At 43.2% G+C, this 19,518-nt stretch overlaps 1 protein-coding gene across 1 annotated transcript in view; it reads left to right on the forward strand.

The window, feature by feature from the left end:
- Positions 1–19,518, forward strand: part of LOC124545653 (putative ammonium transporter sll0108) — a 103,454-nt gene that overhangs the window by 19,925 nt on the left and 64,011 nt on the right. The window contains exons 4-5 of the mRNA XM_047124599.1: positions 10,385–10,585; positions 18,338–18,437. Of these exons, the coding sequence (XP_046980555.1) occupies positions 10,385–10,585; positions 18,338–18,437 (301 nt within the window). The remainder of the gene's footprint in view (positions 1–10,384; positions 10,586–18,337; positions 18,438–19,518) is intronic.

A 19,518-nucleotide genomic window follows, 5' to 3' on the forward strand; every position in this document is an offset into this window, starting at 1 on the left:
CAGGTATGTCTCTCCATATTTTAAGGGCATGTTGCGACATCTATGGAAGTTGTACTTTTCATTCTGGGGTTTTTATTATTTTAAGAAGGAAACTGTCCACTAGTCGTATTTGTTTTCACATGTTTTGCTGCTGATCTGAATATGGTCTTCGTTGACCGAAACCGGTATTCTAAGGACCAAAACATTTGTGATCATTGATGGATATAAAAGAAATCTATCCTACATCCAAACTTTCCACACCTTGCGCTATACGAAAATGTTAATTAAATAAGACAGTCTTTAGCTGGAAAGTAGGTTGGAATAACACAATAGTTTTTTCTAGGTTTGGTTCATACTGAAACTGATACGTTTGGATACAACTATCATTCCACAGATTCTTAGTAGAGTGATCGCAAGGGAAGTGAAATAAGTAAAAAATGCTTAAACATTTTCATTTAGAAATTAATTAAATCATTTCATAAACATTTAGGTTATAGATAAGAAAATGACAAAAATATGGTCTCCAAACATAAAAGTAAATAGTTTACGAAGTTATTATATGTGATCATAATTAATACTTTTCCGGGCATAGAACTCAAAAGTATTATCACCAATATTATATGAAAATATTAATAACGTGCCAGATGTCAGAATTAAAAGTTATAGGATGTCGTTCCTCTGGTCTTTCTAAAGGTATTTCCAATTTTTTCTTGTTTTGTGTTTGTGGCGAGTAAATGGAGTAATCCATGATAGAAAGTGCTCCTGAGACGTTCCGTACTACGTCCAACAACAATGAGAAACTTTGCTTTAGTTCACAGTACAAACAGACAAAATGTTTTCTAAATTGTAGTTTTATTTCCGCAATCAATAGAGATTTTTCAACTTGAATTGAAAGATATATATTTATGGTAACAATAGAATGCAAAGAATAATCAATGTTTTCAGGAACGATTGAGTATGTGTGCTGTGCCACCCAAACAATTACATTCGCAAACAGCTGTAGCAAATCATTGCTTCGTGTTTCTCTTGCACAGTCAGTACATATCCTCGCACCAGGCCAACCTGGTATTGTTCCATTGACTGGGCATCAAGAATTATTCTTTATACTACATTTTATTTCCAATGAGGACAAAGAAACATTTTCCATTTTATGAAGAATCTTATTAGCAGTACGTTTTGGGATGGCTCCATCTACACATCACAAAAATAAAACTGAAAGTATCTTCAGAAACATCAGATAAAAGACATCTGATTAACCATCGGACGAACACCAGATACGCTGTGTGATCAAAAGTACCCGGATACCCCCAAAATCATGCGTTTTTCATATTAGGTGCATTGTGCTACCACCTACTGCCAGTACATATCAGCGACCTCAGTAGTCATTAGACATCGTGAGAGAGCAGAATGGGGCGCTCCGCGGAACTCACGGACTTAGAACGTGATCAGGTGATTTTGTGTCTCTTGTGTCATACGTCTGTAAGCGAGATTTCCACAATCCCAATCCACTGTTTCCGATGTGATAGTGAAGTGGAAACGTGAAGGGACACGTACAACGGAAAAGCGTACAGGCGACATCGTCTGTTGACTGACAGAGACCGAGACAGTTGAAGAGGGACGTATTGTGCAATAGGCAGACATCTAACCAGTTAGGCGGGAGGTGAGAAAGCTTGGTCAAGCGGCTGCTCGTAAGTCACACATCACGGCGGTAAAAGCCAAACGACGCCTTGCTTGGTGTAAGGAGCGTAAACATTGGACGATTGAACAGTGAGAAAACGTTGTGTGAAGGGACTAATCACGATACACAATGTGGCGATCCGGTGAATTCTCGGTGAAAGTCATCTGCCAGCGTGTGTAGTGCCAAAAGCAAAATTCGGAGGAGGTGGTGTTATGGTGTGGTCGTGTTTTTCATGGAGTGGGCTTGCATCCGTTGTTGTTTTGCGTGACACTATCACAGCACAGGCCTACATTGCTGTTTTAAGCACCTTCTTGCTTCCCACTGCTGAAGAGCAATTGGGGGATGGCGATTGCATCTTTCAACACGATCGATCACCTGTTCATAATGCAAGGCCTGTGACGGAGTGGTTACACGACAATAACATCCCTGTAATGGACTGGCCTGCACAGAGTCCTGACCTGAATCCTATAGAAGACCTTTAGGATATTTTGGAACGCCGACTTCGTGCCATGCGTCACCGACCGACATCGATACCTCTCCTCAGTGCAGCACTCCGTGAACAATGGGCTGCCATTCCCCAAGGAACCTTCCAGCACCTGATTGAACGTATGCCTGTGAGAGTGGAGGCTGTAATCAAGGCTAAGGGTGGGCCAACACCGTATTGAATTCCAGAATTACCGATGGAGGGAGCCACGAACTTGTAAGTCCTTTTCAGCCAGGAGTCCGGATACTTTTGATGACACAGTGTACGTGCAGCGTATAATACAGCCAACAATTTCGTCGATTTGGTAGTTGTAGTTGGCGTTTACTAAAACCCTCAGGCTTCCCTTAAACTGTAGTTTCTTAATAGCTAAACTGTTTAAAGGTTGCTCCCCAATTATTTATATTTTGTGTTCCTCAGTAATTAACTCCTTTTTGAATCAAAGTAAGCGCTCCCTCTAAATTTTTGTTATAGTGTTCTTATCGAATAGTAGGGAGCGAAGAGTGGGACTAGAAGCGCCAGGCGACTAACTAAACATCATTCACGTAAGACTGAAAAATTGCACTTACTTAGGACTGCGCTGATTTATTGAACAACCAAATAACACAGATTACTCAAAAATATACAACAGCACAAAGGTGGTGAAAGAACCAGCCAGCTCCTTTAAAATAACCAAGAAGCCGGCGCCAGTTTCAGTACTGGAAATGGCTCTCTACATAACTTCCGTCTAAATTCACGCAGCCACTGATCATAATACAACGTCTAGAAAGGCGCTCATTAGATTAGATTTTTCGTGAGAACCAGACCTGTTTTAAGAAAATAATAATCGCCAGAAACACTAGAGGAACTTTACAATATAACAATTAAACCAGTAAAAAGAAGGAATTGAGCTTAAATCAGGTTAAGAAAAAGAAATAGAACAGGGTTGGAGGGATCAGATAGTGGTACCGAAAGTACCCTCCTCCACACACCATTAGGTGGATTGCGGAGTATGATGTAAATGTAGATATAGATGTAGATGCAGATGTAGATGTTATCTCCTGTTTAAAAAGGTCAACTTGTTGCATGTAATGATCTAAGAACTTGGTGAAAGCCATAAAGAAGTTTAAGTTAAAGTAATTGGCTAGCAAAGATCCTCAGATCTCAGAACTTCAACAACACAATCTTAAAATCTTGGGTAGGGATCTGGCAATGTTAGTCAATAGAATTCTCGACGTAAGTCAGAAAAATTAAATGGTTTTTAAGCATAAAAATAAACTATTTCACCCGTGAAACCTTAACTAGCTCCTTACATCGGCAACAGTTAAACAAGGTGGGCCCTGCATCCTTCCACAGCCAGTACACAGTACATTCAATGACTGCTAGCGACCGATCGTGTCACTTAGCCCACTCCGTATGGAAAAACTTCAGCCAGCACGTGCACTTGCTGTCACAGTACGTTACGATCGACCAGTTGAGGCTTCCAGATGCTCCAAATATACGTACAATGTACAAAAACATGTCATTTTTAATGATATATGTTAAGTGGCGGAAACTGAACGAATATCAACTAGGAATGTAACCTCCGACCTAGAAGTGTCGTCGCAGTCTAATATAAAACGCAGTCAAGTGAAAACAGAACAGATGGAAAAAAGTAAACTGTTTATCACTTGAAAATTATTCCCCTTAACAGTTGATGTATTTATCCCCAGGGATACATAACAGTCAATACCTTCATGGAAAAATGTTTGCAGTTGCCTATGGAACCATGATTCTACCCACGCATCCATTTCTTCGTTCAAAGCAAACCAACGGTCACGAATGTTTCTTCGGAGCTCCACGATATGCCAAGAACACTTCAACTACTCACCCACCATATCGTCAGATCTCTTCCGATGCGATCTTAGTAGGAGAGCAAAATTTTAGCTGTTTGATTAGCCACGAAACCAAACTTCCCGTTCATCCACTACCTTAAAAACAATTTGGTGGTACATTTTTGTCTATAACGTTTGTGTTGATATGACATATGTAATTTATGACATTGTCGACAAGTTTCTCCTGCTTTATAACATATAACAACATAAACATTCATCACAGTATCTACGTCGCTCTTATTGTGAGACTCTGGTGTTACTTCCTTCGTTTTAACATATGATTTTATGCCATTAAAGGCATAATCTCATTCTCGTCTTGACACGTGCTTCAAGTCACTGACAATCACAGAATGAAATGGATTCTGTATTTTTCTACGCACATCAAAAGAAGTTTTGCATCACCCCGGTGTCCAAAACTCATGAAGGTAGATGTTGACTGTGGATATCGTATTACAGACACAGTCCCTTTGACTGTTCAGAGATGTTACTAACCCACTGTAAGGTGTAAACAACCATGCATGAGCAGCACATATTAGACGGAGGGGGTCCGACAGCCGATCAGTTCCAGTCATTCCACCAGGAAGGAGGTACATTGCTCGTTATGTCTGTAGTTCAACCATGCCTAGACGGTCAATACTGCGTTTCGGTCACGTCCGCATTGTTACTTTGTGCCAGGAAGGGCTCCCAACAAGGGAAGTGTCCAGACGTCTTGTAGTGAACCAATGCAATGTTGTTCGTACATACACAGCAGATACTGAGAGACAGGAACTGTCGATGACATGCCTCGCTTAAGCCGCCCAAGGCCTACAACTGCAGTGGATGACCGCTACCTACGGGTTATGGCTCGGAGGAACCCTGACAGCAAAGCCACCATGTTCAGTAATGCTGTTTGTGCAGGCACAGGACGTCGTGTTACGACTCAAACTGTGCGCAATAGCCTGCATGATGCGCAACTTCAGTCCCGATTGGCCCAACAACATGACGAGCTCAGGATTGGCATCACGTTCTCTCCACCGATGAGTGTCGCATATGCCTTCAACCAGAAAATCTTCGGAGACGTGTTTGGAGGCAACCCGTTCGGGATGAACGCCTTATACACACTGTCAAGCGAGTGCAGCAAGGTGGAGGTTTCCTGCTGTTTTGGGGTGGCATTATGTGGGGCCATCGTCAAGGAAGGCGCTGCAACAGCTGTACGATACGTGAATGCCATCCTTCGACCGATAGAGCAACCATATCGGCAGCACATTGGCGAGGCATTCGTCTTCACAGACTACAATTCTCGCCCCCATCGTGGACTTATGAATGACTTCCTTCAGGATAATGACATCGCTCGAGTAGAGTGGCCAGCATGTTCTCCAGACATTAACCCTGAACCCTGTCGAACATGCCTGGGACAGATTGAAAAGGACGACGTTTATGGACGACGTGACCCTCCAAGCACTCTGAGGGCACTGCGCCGAATCGCCGTTGAGGAGTGGGACATTCTGGACCAACAGTGCCCTGATGAACTTGTGGATAGTATACCACGACGAATACAGGCATGCATCAATTCAAGAGGACGTGCTACTGGGTATTAGATGTACCGGTGTGTAGAGCGATCTGGACCACCACCGCTGAAGGTCTCACTTTATAGTGGTACAACATGCAATATGTGGTTTTCATGAGCAATAAAAATGGCGAAAATGATGTTGATGTTGAGCTCTATTCGATTTTTCTGTAGAGGTTCCGAAACTCTCGGAACCGAGGTGATGCAAAACTTCTTTTGATGTGTGTAGCTGAATTCCACTACTTTGGCAAGTGTACTGTTTTATGTCATTCTCACTTTACCGCTCACAACTTTTATAATGACGTTTGTCTTTCTACACACACAATTTCTTTGTCATTGTAATTTCCTTTTTTACAAATCTCTTTATCGTAATTTTACGAATGGACACAGTTATTGTATTAGACTTGCTGAACGTGATTTGGTTCAACAATTTTATCTTATGATATCTTGTTTTTACAGAGATCATTGCATTTACGTCTACTGCAATGTAATCACCCTAATATAATGAACCTTCCAACACATTTGTGCTATTAACTGGAACTACCTCATATGTCATGGAACGATAATAAAGTTGTATTTTCCACAATCAGTGTCGGAGTAGTTTACTATTAGATTCAGCTTCACAAGTATTTCTTTCTTAATGAGAATGTGACTTACGTCATTTGATTCATGACTTTTAGCTTCACCTATGGTTAATTTGTTATCATTCATGTCTTTTAATACTAGATCAATACTTTGTAGCCGTAAATATTACGACTTTTTTGTAAATAGCAAAGAAAAATTATGAAAAACATTTTCTGGTTCGTATGAGATTTTAATATGTGGTCTGCTTTCTCACTGCTTGGAGTTCTAGCGTTGCTTCAGCTATCAAATGGTAGAGTTCGCACAAAATAACTTCGGTCGTGCTGTACACACAGGATGGTAGGGAAAGGGACTGCGGTAGTGGCGTGGGCTTCGTTGTCAACGCAACGGCCACTGTGGGGTAGAGGAGCTGCAGCTCGACAGCTGAAGCCTACAGAGATACACACACCTTGCATAGTTAAAGAGTCTATAAACGATGGCATTAATAATTTATGACAGTATGGCCAATAATTTGGTAAAAATACGCGTGGAAAGTGAGTAGTTTCTCAAACTATCGAAAAGAATAGTCGTATAAACACAGGATCCACAAAGCAAAACACGCCCAATCACGTGCTGCGAGTAAGAAATCTCATTGAACAAAACAAATAAAAGGGTAAAAAGTGTAGTATTGTGAACGACTTTACTCAGTGCGATACTGGCAACGTAAAATAGGGGAAGTGTATTAAGTGGAAGTAGTACCAGTCCCCTGACAACCTGTTTGTCAATATTAGTTAAATATGAAATTTTTACCCTTTCAGTTTCTTAAGGTAGTGAAACTCATGGGAAGTACTTATAACTATCAGGGCGTGATGAAAAGCAACACCGAACATTTTATGTCAAAAATCTTAATACTTTTTAAATATAACAAATGTTATAAAAATTTGTTCTTCATGTCCACATATTTCTTCCTCAACATATAGCCGCCCTGACGACGAACACATTTCTCTCTACGAAAGATCAGTTTGTTGAAACAGTCAGTGGTTGCCTTTCTTGACAGAACCACAATCTCAGCTTTGCTTGCACCGTTTCATCAATATCATGGTGAATCCCTCAAAGCTGTTCTTTAAATTTTGGAAACAGACCAAAATCGGATGGGACCAAGTTACAACTGCATGGACGAAGATGTATGACGGTGAACCCAAGACATCGAATTGTTCCAGACACCGCGGCGTTCATGTGTGGTCTGGCAATGTCATGCTGAACGGGACCGTGTTCCATGTGTGGACGAACTCTTTGAATTCGAAACTCAACTACAGCACTCTGTTCCACAGGTACCGACATAGATACGTTTTACAATGCCACATTACACACTACAACTCGGAGCCCTCTAGCGGCAGAGCACTGCAAGTATACAAAAATGAAAAATAAAGATGTAGAATGTTAGCAACGTTTGTTTTATTTAAAGAGTCTTAAGAGTTCTCAGAGGAAAAATTCGGAGGCATTATTTTCCAACACGATCTCGTATGATTCCTTACTCTTTTATTCTCTTTATTTACCGATTGTTACAGCTAGCGGTTTCTCCTAGCCTCTCAAGGATATTTTCCAATAAGATATTTGCTTCCTGGTTTTACTTATTCTGACATAATACTAATGCCACCGTATGCAATGAAATTTGCCTGTTGTAAACAACTTCCGTTGCAAGTACGGTACACGAAGACTGCAGTGGCGTGCTACAGAGGAAAGAGATAGCAACGAGAACGCTCGAAGCGCGCAGTTCGCCTAACAGCAGTGAACTTGAGGCATCCGTGCACGAACCCTGCTTTCTGACGCTAACGTAGAGCGTGGAGAGTTTAACGCGCAGCTGAATGCTTAGAAGCGATGCGACCTGTGCATACGGTATGTGAACGCGAACCTCGTATGCGCGGTCGCAGCGAGCACCAGCGGCAGTTGTCGTCTCTTTCTGGCTCGCATATCACACTGTTTACAAAATGAACGGGCGTAAAATTCATTCGATAGCTCTATTAAAACGAACATTTCCTTTCTTGTCCATGTGCTACTCATGTTGTTGTGTCTATACTACACATAAATATCTACTTTAACATTCATGGACGTATTATAAGCCAAAAAGGAAGTTCCATCAGAATGAGATTTTCACTCTGCAGCGGAGTGTGCGCTGATATGAAACTTCCTGGCAGATTAAAACTGTGTGCCCGACCGAGACTCGAACTCGGGATCTTTGCCTTTCGCGGGCAAGTGCTCTACCAACTGAGCTACCCAAGCACGACTCACGCCCGGTACTCACAGCTTTAATTCTGCCAGTACCTCGTCTCCTACCTTCCAAACTTTACAGAAGCTCTCCTGCGAACCTTGCAGAACTAGCACTCCTGAAAGAAAGGCAAAGATCCCGAGTTCGAGTCTCGGGGGGGCACACAGTTTTAATCTGCCAGGAAGTTTCAGGAAGTGCCATATACGTTCAATAAGGACATTGGCTTATAAAGGTTCCGTTATAGACAGTGGGATACAAATTTACAGTAGTTCTCCAACGTAAGATAAAAATTATTTCATCATTCTCAGTTTTTAGTAAAATCCTAAGGTCATTCTTACCTCATCACTGTTCCTATTCAGCAGCAAAATCCTTACAACATGTGAAATAGGGACTGATGACCATAGATTTTAAGTCCCATAGTGCTCAGAGCCATTTGAACCACATGTGAAATACTAAACTTTGAACAAGAAATTTCAAAACATTTTACTGCGAGTAGTGCAAACTGTCTTGTAGATTAAGGCAATCAAGCAAACACACCTCAGAAAGAGCGCACTTATACTTACACAACATCGAATGTTATAGGAGACACTTCTATTAAGTTAATTAGCAAGCGTCACAATCATTTAGAAAATGAGATGGTTAAAAAAACTTGTTTGGACCCAGTAATGCATCACCTGTTACCTTGCAGTTCCGCATCTTTAGTCATTACACTACACCGATCGTGATTAAGTTACAACCACGCTTTGCACCTTAGCATTTACTGAAAGCTATAACGGGTAGATGTGTTATCGACTTACGCTTAATTATAACGAGTTTTACCAACAAAAAAGCGTTTTTGATGCCTCGAAACAGCATACTTCTTATAATACTCAAGTTACTGTAATACTTTAGCCATCAATATCACGTTTTCTCTCATTTTATTACAAAAAATCATTCTAATATGGGCGTGTTTTCGAGAGATCCTCAATTTGCTGGTGCTTAGAGACGGCATTTACACACGATGGGGCAAATAAAAGTAGCCGGAGGTCAGAGTTCTAGGGTACAAAGAAACACGACAGAGGAAAGAAAATCAGATGGAAATGAGCGTACGGCATTGTGGGCCGGGAGTCCCCCATTCGGGGAAGTTCGGCCGCCGAGGGCAAGTCTTATTGCATTCGACGCCACATTGGGCGACTTGCGCGCCGACGACGGGGATGAAATGAAGATGAGTACAACACAACACCCAGTCCCTGAGCGGAGAAAATCTCCGGCTCTAGCCGGGAATCGAACCCGGGCCCCTTGGCGTGGAATTCCGCCGCGCTGACCACTCAGCTAACGGGGGCGGACAGTACTATTCTGATTATAGCAGACGTTAAAAGTGACCACCATTCATCTCTTGGAACTTTTTGCCCTTGCCAGCAAGTTACTGAAGGCAGATCGAAGCTGGACTGCAGTCTTATCCGCAATGTTTTGCTTTAGTTCTTGAAGACTGTGAGGGTTGTTACGATACACATTAGACTTGAGGGCTCCCCGCACAAAGTACTCGCACACTGACAGATCAGCTAACCTGGGTGCCCCGCTAATGCCGCGACCAGACTGACCTCTGCTGAGAATTCTGTCAGGCGAGAAGATTGTGTAAATGTGCTCCAAGGTTCGGTCGGCTGTATGGGCAGCTGCTCGACCCTGCTGGAAATAACTGTCGGTTTTTTCCGCCTCCGCTAATGCTGCCAAAAATTCACGTCCAAGAGGTAGAGTACGCAACGTGCTTTATCCACTCTATGACGACAGAAACTCGGTTCGCTCAACGCTCGTCGTTCGAATGCACGGTCCGTGTGCCGACGGCTTTAGGCAGCCCTCCTTTCTGAACAAAGGAATGAACTTTCCCGGCACTGTGGACGAAAATGCGTTTCTGTTCACGGCTCAAGTTTTTTGCGACACCTCTAGCACTTTTCATAGCAGTGAGAGTTACGATTTTATGCGTTAAAGGTGAGGTGTTGTTCGAATAGGTGTGTTGGTGAGGGTGGTGACACGACGTTTGCAGGGCGGCAGCTGCGTGGTGCACGCGGTGGGCGCCGTGGCCGCCTTCGCGATCCTGCTGGTGCTGGGGCGGCGGGTGATGAAGCTGAAGGAGCTGGATCCCAGGTCCGTGATCGCGGGAGACCCCGCCGCCGCCGCCGCCGGGCTCGTGCTGATCGCCATAGGGGCCGCCGCCCTCTGCTGTCACGCGCGCCCGCACCGATACGTAAGGCAGCCCAACAAGCCAGGGGCGTCTGATTCACGTAGCACAAGTAGTAGGGGAATATACAGTGAAACAAAAATTATGTTCATTAATTAAAACTTCCGGGTTGAATTGCCGTGGTCCATATATAAAACTTCTCCCTCCTGACGTTTCGTTGCCTACTGCGGGCAACATCTTCTGAGGTGAGTCGGCAACTGGCTGCTAGGAGCTGGAGGTCACGCTTATATAGAGCACTTAGATGGCGCCATCACTCATCACGTGCTTTCGACTTTAAAACTATATCTGGCTAGTGCCATCTCTCTCGATTACAGGTAATCGATTGTGGACTTCGTTGGTACAAAGTCGACCGCCATATCTTCTCTAGTTTTAATCCTCCTTCTTTTTTATTGAAATTATTTTCGTGCTTGTAGATCTCTATAGCTTCTCTATACACGCGGATATAATAATATGAGGTCCTAGCTATCACGTTTGTGTCACTAAATTTTATTTCGTGATCACCGTCTTTGAAAACGTGTTCCGCTACAGCTGATTTGTCAATTTGTCCCAACAGTTCCTGTTGTGTTCCGTTAGGCGGGTATTAACACTCCTTTTAGTTGTTCCAATATAAACCATGCCACAGTTACACGGAATTTCATACACACCTCGGGTAGCTAAGGGGTGTCGTGCGTCTTTCACCGATCTTAAACTTTCACTTATTTTCTCGATAGGTCGAAAGATTGTCTCCACGTGAAACTTAGCCAAAACTTTCCCAATACGGTCCGCGATCTAATGAATAAATTGAAGAAAAACTATTCCAGCCGACTGTTGTTGTTGTGTATTTTCGGACGCTTTTCTTCTAGGGTGGAGTGCTCGATATATTTCGTTGTCAGTGTACCCATTTCCCTCTTTTACCATTGAGATCTAGAGTGATATTTGTGTCTTGAAATAAACTTTGTATCTGGTAAATGCGATAAAAAGTTTATATCAAGACGCAAATATCACTCTAGATCTCAATGGTAAAACAACTAAAGGGATACTAACTAATAAAGGGGTACGACAAGGCTGCTGCATCTCTTCAACTTTGTTCAACATCTACGTTAATGAAATAATACATATATGGAAATCAGAATTTCACATAAGCATTTACCTAGACAGGAACATTCTTTTAAATGATTTACTAAATGCTGATGATGCAGTGATCCTAGCAGATAAAGAAGTTGACCTTCAGAAAGGAATCTACTTGCTAAAACAAATAAGTGCACAATTTAACATGGAAATTTCAAAAGAAAAAGCTAAGACAATGGTCTTCATGGGGAAAGAACGAATCAGAACCAAAATAGTGATAGATCAAAAGATTTTAGAGCAAGTAAACCATTTCAATTACCCCGGACGTGAAGTGACATATGGCTACAGCAGAAATATTGAAATTAAGCTTCGTAAATTCAGTGTATATGTGGAACAATTAACAGGAACCTAAAAAACAAAACCTAAAAAACAAAACTCAAATTAAATTTTACAAAACTGTTGCAGTTCCACATTGGTCTATGGAAGTGAAACCTGGGTGATTACCAAGAAGCAGGACAGCCGGATTCAGGCACAAGAAATGTAATTCCTTAGAGGTTTTAAAGGTTGCACAAGAGAAGACAGGCTAAGAAATCAAGATATTAGAGAAGAACTGACATCTTTAGCCTCAATGATAAAATTCGAGATTACAGAAAAAAATGGAACGAACAAATGGCTCTGAGTACTATGGGACTCAACTGCTGTGGTCAGAAGTCCCCTAGAACTTAGAACTACTTAAACCTAACTAACCTAAGGACATCACACAACACCCAGCCATCACGAGGCAGAGAAAATCCCTGACCCCGCCGGGAATCGAACCCGTGAACCCGGGCGTGGGAAGCGAGAACGCTACCGCACGACCACGAGATGCGGGCAATGGAACGAACATCTACAAAGAATGGAGAGTGGGAGACTTCCCTTGAAGGCAAGAAATTATAAGTGCCATGGAAGAAGAGACAGAGGAAGACCCCGACAGAGATGAGTACCGTAACAGGCAGGGGATATAAACAATTAGCAGTTTAGTATTGAAAATAATAATACTGTTCAGGACTGTGCACCATTTTCAAACCACTGCAAATAAAATATCATTGAGTGCAACTGTATTTTCGAATCTTTAAACACTACAACACTCCAATTTTGCTTCATTAAACTTCTTTTTAGGTATTCCAGTTCGGCTCGAGAGCTTTATTTCTATGTTCTCTTCCGTTGTGATCTGCTGTTCATTAGTGCGTAACAATATTCCTGACAGATTGTTTGCTTCCTAATTCACCTCAAACTTATTTGTTTATAAAGCCCCGCACCAAACGATGTAAACTACTAACGTAAACAGTCGGACAACCAAAAAACCTCCCAATATTTACCTACTTGTTAGAACTGTGGTTAATGATACCCTACTTCACTCACTGATGATTTTTCTTATCCAGTATATTTGCCTACCGCGTTTCAAAGCATATCTGTAAAGTAATGTTGTTTGTATTAATGTTTGAAACAGTCAGATACACCAGTCTCGCACCAAAGACCTCTCTGTAGGTTTCTCGCTTTATCCTCTAAGCGTGACGTATAAGGTGCACTCACGTAAAACTCGGAAATAAACTGTTTATTATTTCAAAAGAATTTCCTGTAACTGTTAACACATTTATCCCACTCTAAGACTGTCAATGCCTCATGAAAAAATGTTCGCGTTTGCTTACGGAATCATAATGCTACCCAGATATGTACCTCTTCATCCGAAGCAAATAGATGGCCTAGAATTTGTTTCTTCAGGACTCCGAAAATATGGAAATCGCCTGAAAGACACGAGGACTGTACTGAGGACGTTTAAGGGTTTCCCAATGAAACATCTACTGCGTGGTCGAATTAACAGGCATACCAGCTCCGGAAAAGTCATGAGCACCTTTTTCTTTGACTGCAAGGATCCGCTGCTCTTTGACTTTCTGGAACACGATGCCACAATCAACGCACAGTGGTAAGTGGACATTTTCCAAAAAGTGAAGCACGCCATCAAGTCCAAACGACCGGGAATGTTGACGGACGGTATAATCCTGTTGGACAATGCCCGTCCACATGTTGCCGAGGCTCTTTCGAACAGGCTGAAGAAGTTTCGCTGGGAAACCCTTACACATTTTCGGTACAGTTATGGTCTCTCCCGATGCGATTTCCATATCTTTGGAACCCTGAAAAAGACATTCACGGCTGTCGATTTGCATCGGATGAAGAAGTGCACGCCTGGGTAGAATCATGGTTTCGTAGGTAGTCACAGATATTATTTCACGTAGGTATTGACCGTTTTGACTCACAGTGGGATCAATGTATTAACACTTATGATGATTACTTGCCGGCCAGGCTGGCAGAGCGGTTCTAGGCACTACAGTCAGGAACCGCGCGACCACTACGGTCGCAAGTTCGAATTCTGCCTCGGGCATGGATGTGTGTGATGTCCTTAGGTTAGTTAGGTTTAAGTACTTCCAAGTTCTAGGGGACTGATGACCTCAGAAGTTAAGTCCCATAATGCTCAGAGCCATTTTTGATGATTACTTTTGAAGTAATTAACAGTTTACCATCTGTTTCCTTTTCATTTAAATGCTGCTAATCGATTACATTTCCCCAACCGGTGTGACATGATGTTTTGCTGTTAAGCATACATCTATAGGTTGTGACGCCAAAGGTCTTTCGATCCAGTAGGTCTCAAAGTCTATAAGTCCATAAGTAAGTAAAGTTAATCGTTATGACCCAAGACGGGCCAATTCGGCCCGACCGACAGCCATGTCATCCTCTGCCAATAGCGTAATTGGATGCGGTATAGAGGGGCATATGGTCAGCACATTATTCTTGCGACCATTGTCGCGTTTCTCGTTGTTTCAACCACTACTAATTGATAGCTCCTCAGTTAACTTCATGAGGCTGAGTGCAGCCCATACGGGTCCCCCTACCAAGGGAAAAACACCTACCTGTACTGGTAATCTAACCTGAGCACTCCAAATGGCAGTCAGCTGCACCGAACAATCAGCTATACATGCGAACTTTATAAGACCTCATGAGTGTACCGAGGAGCAGTCCTCCTACAAAGGAGGACTGACCCTGCCTGTACTGGAAATCGAATACAGGCACTCCAAATGGCAGTGTGATGCTCTGACAACTCAGCTATGAGGCGGACGTTTTAAAGCCTAATGAGCCTGTGCGGACTGTGTACCAGTCCTCCTTTCAAGAAAAAAGTCCCTACCTGCACTGGGAATCGAAAATGGACATTCCAAACGGCAGTCAGCTGCACTGGCCAATCAGCTATACAGACAGACTTCATAAGGTCTCATGAGGCTGAGTGCACCGTGTACCAGTCCTTCTACCAAGGAAAATCTAACCTGGGCTGGAAATCTGACCTGGGCCCTCCACATGGCAGCCAGCTGTACTCAGCTACGAAGGCAGACATTTTAAGGCTGTAATAAGATGCATTTAACTTTAATTGTAAGCTTTAATAATTTCTAACAAATTACGAGCATGAAAAATGTGATATTACTCGCGTTTGAAGTTGGTGAAAGCATTCCGTATCCACCCAATACATGTTTTCAAGAATGGTCGTCGAACAGACGCACAAAACTATAGGCCTATATGCTGACGTCTATTTGTTGTATGATACTGGAACACGTTTTATGCTTGCGTTTCATGACATTATGGAGAGACAAAATCTGTAGGAGACAGCAAGGGTTCCGCAAACAACAATCATGTTAAACTCAGGTCACACTTTATATACAAAGAGAACCAGAAAACAGTTGCCCAGGTAGATGTTATGTCCTTGAATTTCCGGACGGCATTCGGCACAATTCCGCATTGCCGCCTAATGACCAAAATACGAGCGTACGTAATATCATACCAGACTGTGAATGGATTAAAGAGTTTCACCAAAGAGAATACAGAATGTCATTCACAACGTAGAGAAATCTTGAAATTTAGAAGTTACTTCGGACTCACTGAAAGGGTGCGTTATACGACCATTATAATTCACAATATACGGATAGCGTCGTAAGTACCATGGGGCTTTTCGCAGATGATGCTGTTCTATACAAAGAAGTTGCAAGGCTTGAAAATGGTAGCAAAATGCAGCAATACTTGCAAAGGGTCGACGCTTGGCGCAGAACTTGGCAACTGACTGTCAATATAAACAAATGTGATGTACCACGCATAAATAAACAAAAATACCGATTATTGCACGATTATATGATTGCAGAACATTCCCTGAAAGCAGTCACAGCCATAAAATACCTAGCAGTATGCGTATGATGGATTTAAAGTGTAACGACCACAAAATCAAAATATCCTCGTTCAACCAGTACTTGAATATTACTCGTCAGTCTGGGAACTGTTCCAGACAGGATTGATATAAAAATAGAGAAGATACAAAGGAGAGAAGTGTGTTTCATTAAAGGTTCAATTAAAGTGCGTTAAGGAGACGTTCAGCCAACTCTAGTACCAGATGCTGCAAGAGGGGCGTTCTGCTTTGCTGTGTGGTTTACTGTTAAAGTTAGCACAGCGTACATTCCTAGGAGAATAAGCCGATATACACACATCAAAAACAGTTTTGCATCGTCGCACTTCCCAGAACTCCTGAAGACAGATGTGGATATTGTATCACAGACACAGTCCCTTTGACTGTTCAGTGATGTTACTAAACCGACCAAAGATGTAAACAACCATGCATGAGCAGCGACTATGAGACGGAGGGGGTCCGACAGTCGATCAGTTCTAGTTATTCCACCAGGAAGGAGGTTTTCTGTAGTTCAACCATGCCTAGACGGTCAATACCGCGGTTCGACTGCTTCCAAATGGCTCTGAGCACTATTGGACTTAACATCTGTGGTCATCAGTCCCCTAGAACTTAGAACTACTTAAACCTAACTAACCGAAGGACATCACACACATGCATGCCCGAGGCAGGATTCGAACCTGCGACCGTAGCAGTCGCGCGGTTCCGGACTGCGCGCCTAGAACCGCGAGACCACCGCGGCCGGCCCGACTGCTTCCGTATTGTTACTTTGTGCCAGGAAGGGCTCTCAACAAGGGAAGGGTCCAGGCGTCTCTGAGTGAACCAAAGCGATGTTTTCAGGCATGGAGACAGAGAGACAGGAACTATCGATGACATGCCTCGCTCAGGCCGAATGCACCTCTCAGAATTGGCATCACGTTCTCTTCACTGATGAGTGTCGCGTATGCCTTCAACCAGACAATCGTCGGAGACAACTCGACACACTGTCCAGCGAGTGTAGCAAGGTGGAGGTTCGCTGCTGTTTTGGAGTGGTATTATGTGGGGCCTACGTATGCCGCGGGTGGTCATGGAAGGCTCTGTAACGGCTGTACGATACGTGAATGCCACCCTCCGACCGATAGTGCAATCGTGTCGGCAGCACATTGGCGAGGCTTTCGTCTTCATGGACGACAATTCGCGCCCCCATCGTGCACACCTTGTGAATGACTTCCATCAGCATAACGACATCGCTCGACTAGAGTGACCAGCATGTTCTCCAGACATGAATCCTATTGAACATGCCTTGGATAGATTGAAAAGGGCTGTTTAGGGACGACGTGACCCACCAACCACTCTAAGTGACCTACGCCGAACCGCTGTTGAAGAGTGGGACAATCTGGACCAACAGTGCCTTGATGGACTTGTGCATAGTATGCCATGACGAATACAGGCATGTATCAATGCAAGAGGACGTGCTACTGGGTATTAGAGGCACCGGTGTGTAGAGTAATCTGGGCCACCACCTCTGAAGTTCTCGCTGTATTGTGGTACAACATGCAATATGTGGTTTTCATGAGCAATAAAAAGGGCTGAAATGATGTTCATGTTGATCTCTATTCCAATTTTCAGTACAGGTTCCTCAACTTTCGCAACTGAGGCAATGCAAAACTATTTTTGATGTGTATATTACTTCCTCTTACGTAGTACATCTTCTGAAAAGGCCATGAATGTAAAATTAGAGAGATTCGAATTCCTGCTTCAGGCTGGCTGACTCTGAAGGTCACGTCCATGACGTCATTGGCGTCCCTGTTTTCTTGGTAGCGTAGAGCTCTGACGGCCCTTTGGCTCCGCATGAGGAGGGCATGCATGGTGTTTATGATACAGGGTTGCCGCAGAGGCAAGTCCGTAGGTAATAAGGCCTGTGAACGTGGTCAGTGGTTTGGATGGTGGCAGTTGTCATGGACAACAGCACTGCCCTTTTGAGTAGGGAGCTAAAACACTGTGCAGACAGGACATTCCCTGTTGCCTGGTGTGTTCTCATGCGTGCTTCCAGTCACTGAAACCTACACTATCAAATATCTTTTTATCCCCACCTTCAAGTGGTCGAGCCTCCTTGGAACTCATTTCTGGTCATGGCCGTATGATCATGTTTGCTCCTTTTTCTCTTAGAAGTCATTCCCTGTAGTTTGTCCTTATTTTGCAGACTAACCCTGTAGATAGTCATTTTTCCTTCGCTCGATTTGGGAACTAGCTGTGGTCAAGGTACCTTCTGTCATGCACTGTATGGTGGCTTCCACAGTATATATTTAGATATAGACGGAGAAGTAAACTTTCGTTATTTACATCCTTTCTGGTTTTGCAGTTTTAGTGCCCAGCGGTATGTGCTTACGCTGGCGAGTCTAGTCGTTACGCTGCTGACAGGGATTTGCTGTGCTGACTGAGGCGGTTTCCCTCGCTGATGGCGCCGACGCTGTTCCCAGGAGGACGTCAGCACCCGGAAGTCGCAGGCGGCGGTCAACTGCTTGGCTGCGTACGCCGGAGGAGTGCTCGCCTGCTGCCTCGTCTCCAGACTCTTCTCAGGTGCGACAGCCCTCACACCACTATCACCACAACAACACACACACACGGTCCTACTGAAGGCTTCCTAAACTAGACGACGACCAAAGATTCTTGTATTTCGTTTCTTGCCTAAATGTGAGGGGCTATCATAAGGTTTTAATAATCAACCTAAAAAAAATCAAACTCGACTATGAAACTTGCTGATGATGTTAGTCCTCCGCTACATAAGAGCACTGCATACACCTAAAAATACTGACGAGGGAAACGTAGCACGAGCCATAATCCCATTTCGTAGGAACTTCGCTAAGTAGCAGAGGGGTCAAAACAACTGAACAAATGTCTCGATTGAGCAGTAGATATTCGACTATTTCTGATAAAACGACGGTCAAAGTTTTACAGGTAATTTATGAGTCCTTTATCGACAGCAGTCCAACTGAAGCACCGCCATAGTGTCTACCATCATGGCTTCACGCTTTTGTGCCCCGTGTTCTAAATCCGATTATTATTTTTACTTTCGTTATTCACTTATCTATCCATGTCCGCAGAAGACTACTGACCTAATATTTTCCTATGTGTATTGAAATAAAGTTGTCCTTATTGGTCTATTAATTGTGTGTCTGGTGGAAGAATTTGAAAAAAAACAAAGAAAAAGAAACATAAATGAATGGAAAGATTATTTGAAATTACTTTGCCGACCGGAGTGGCCGAGCGGTTCTAGGCGCTACAGACTGGAACTGCGCGACCGCTACGGTCGCAGGTTCGAATCCTGCCTCGGGCATGGATGTGTGTGATGTCCTTAGGTTAGTTAGGTTTAAGTAGTTCTAAGTTCTAGGGGACTGATGACCTCAAAAGTTAAGTCCCATAGTGCTCAGAGCCATTTGAACCATTTGAAATTACTTTCAGTGAAATCCATGTAGTGTGTCTTGATTCATAATCAACTGTGAGGGACAGTTTCCGGAAAAATTATGTCTTATGTGTGGTTTGCCGTGAAATTATTTCCAACGCGTGAAATCTTCAGGAGTGTTGACGACTTTTCTTTCCTGAGCGAGAATCACACAAAGAAACATCGCTGTGACAAACCCTCCTTCACACAATGCTCGTG

This window comes from Schistocerca americana, chromosome 8 (genome assembly GCF_021461395.2).
Source record: "Schistocerca americana isolate TAMUIC-IGC-003095 chromosome 8, iqSchAmer2.1, whole genome shotgun sequence".
NCBI lineage: Eukaryota > Metazoa > Arthropoda > Insecta > Orthoptera > Acrididae > Schistocerca > Schistocerca americana.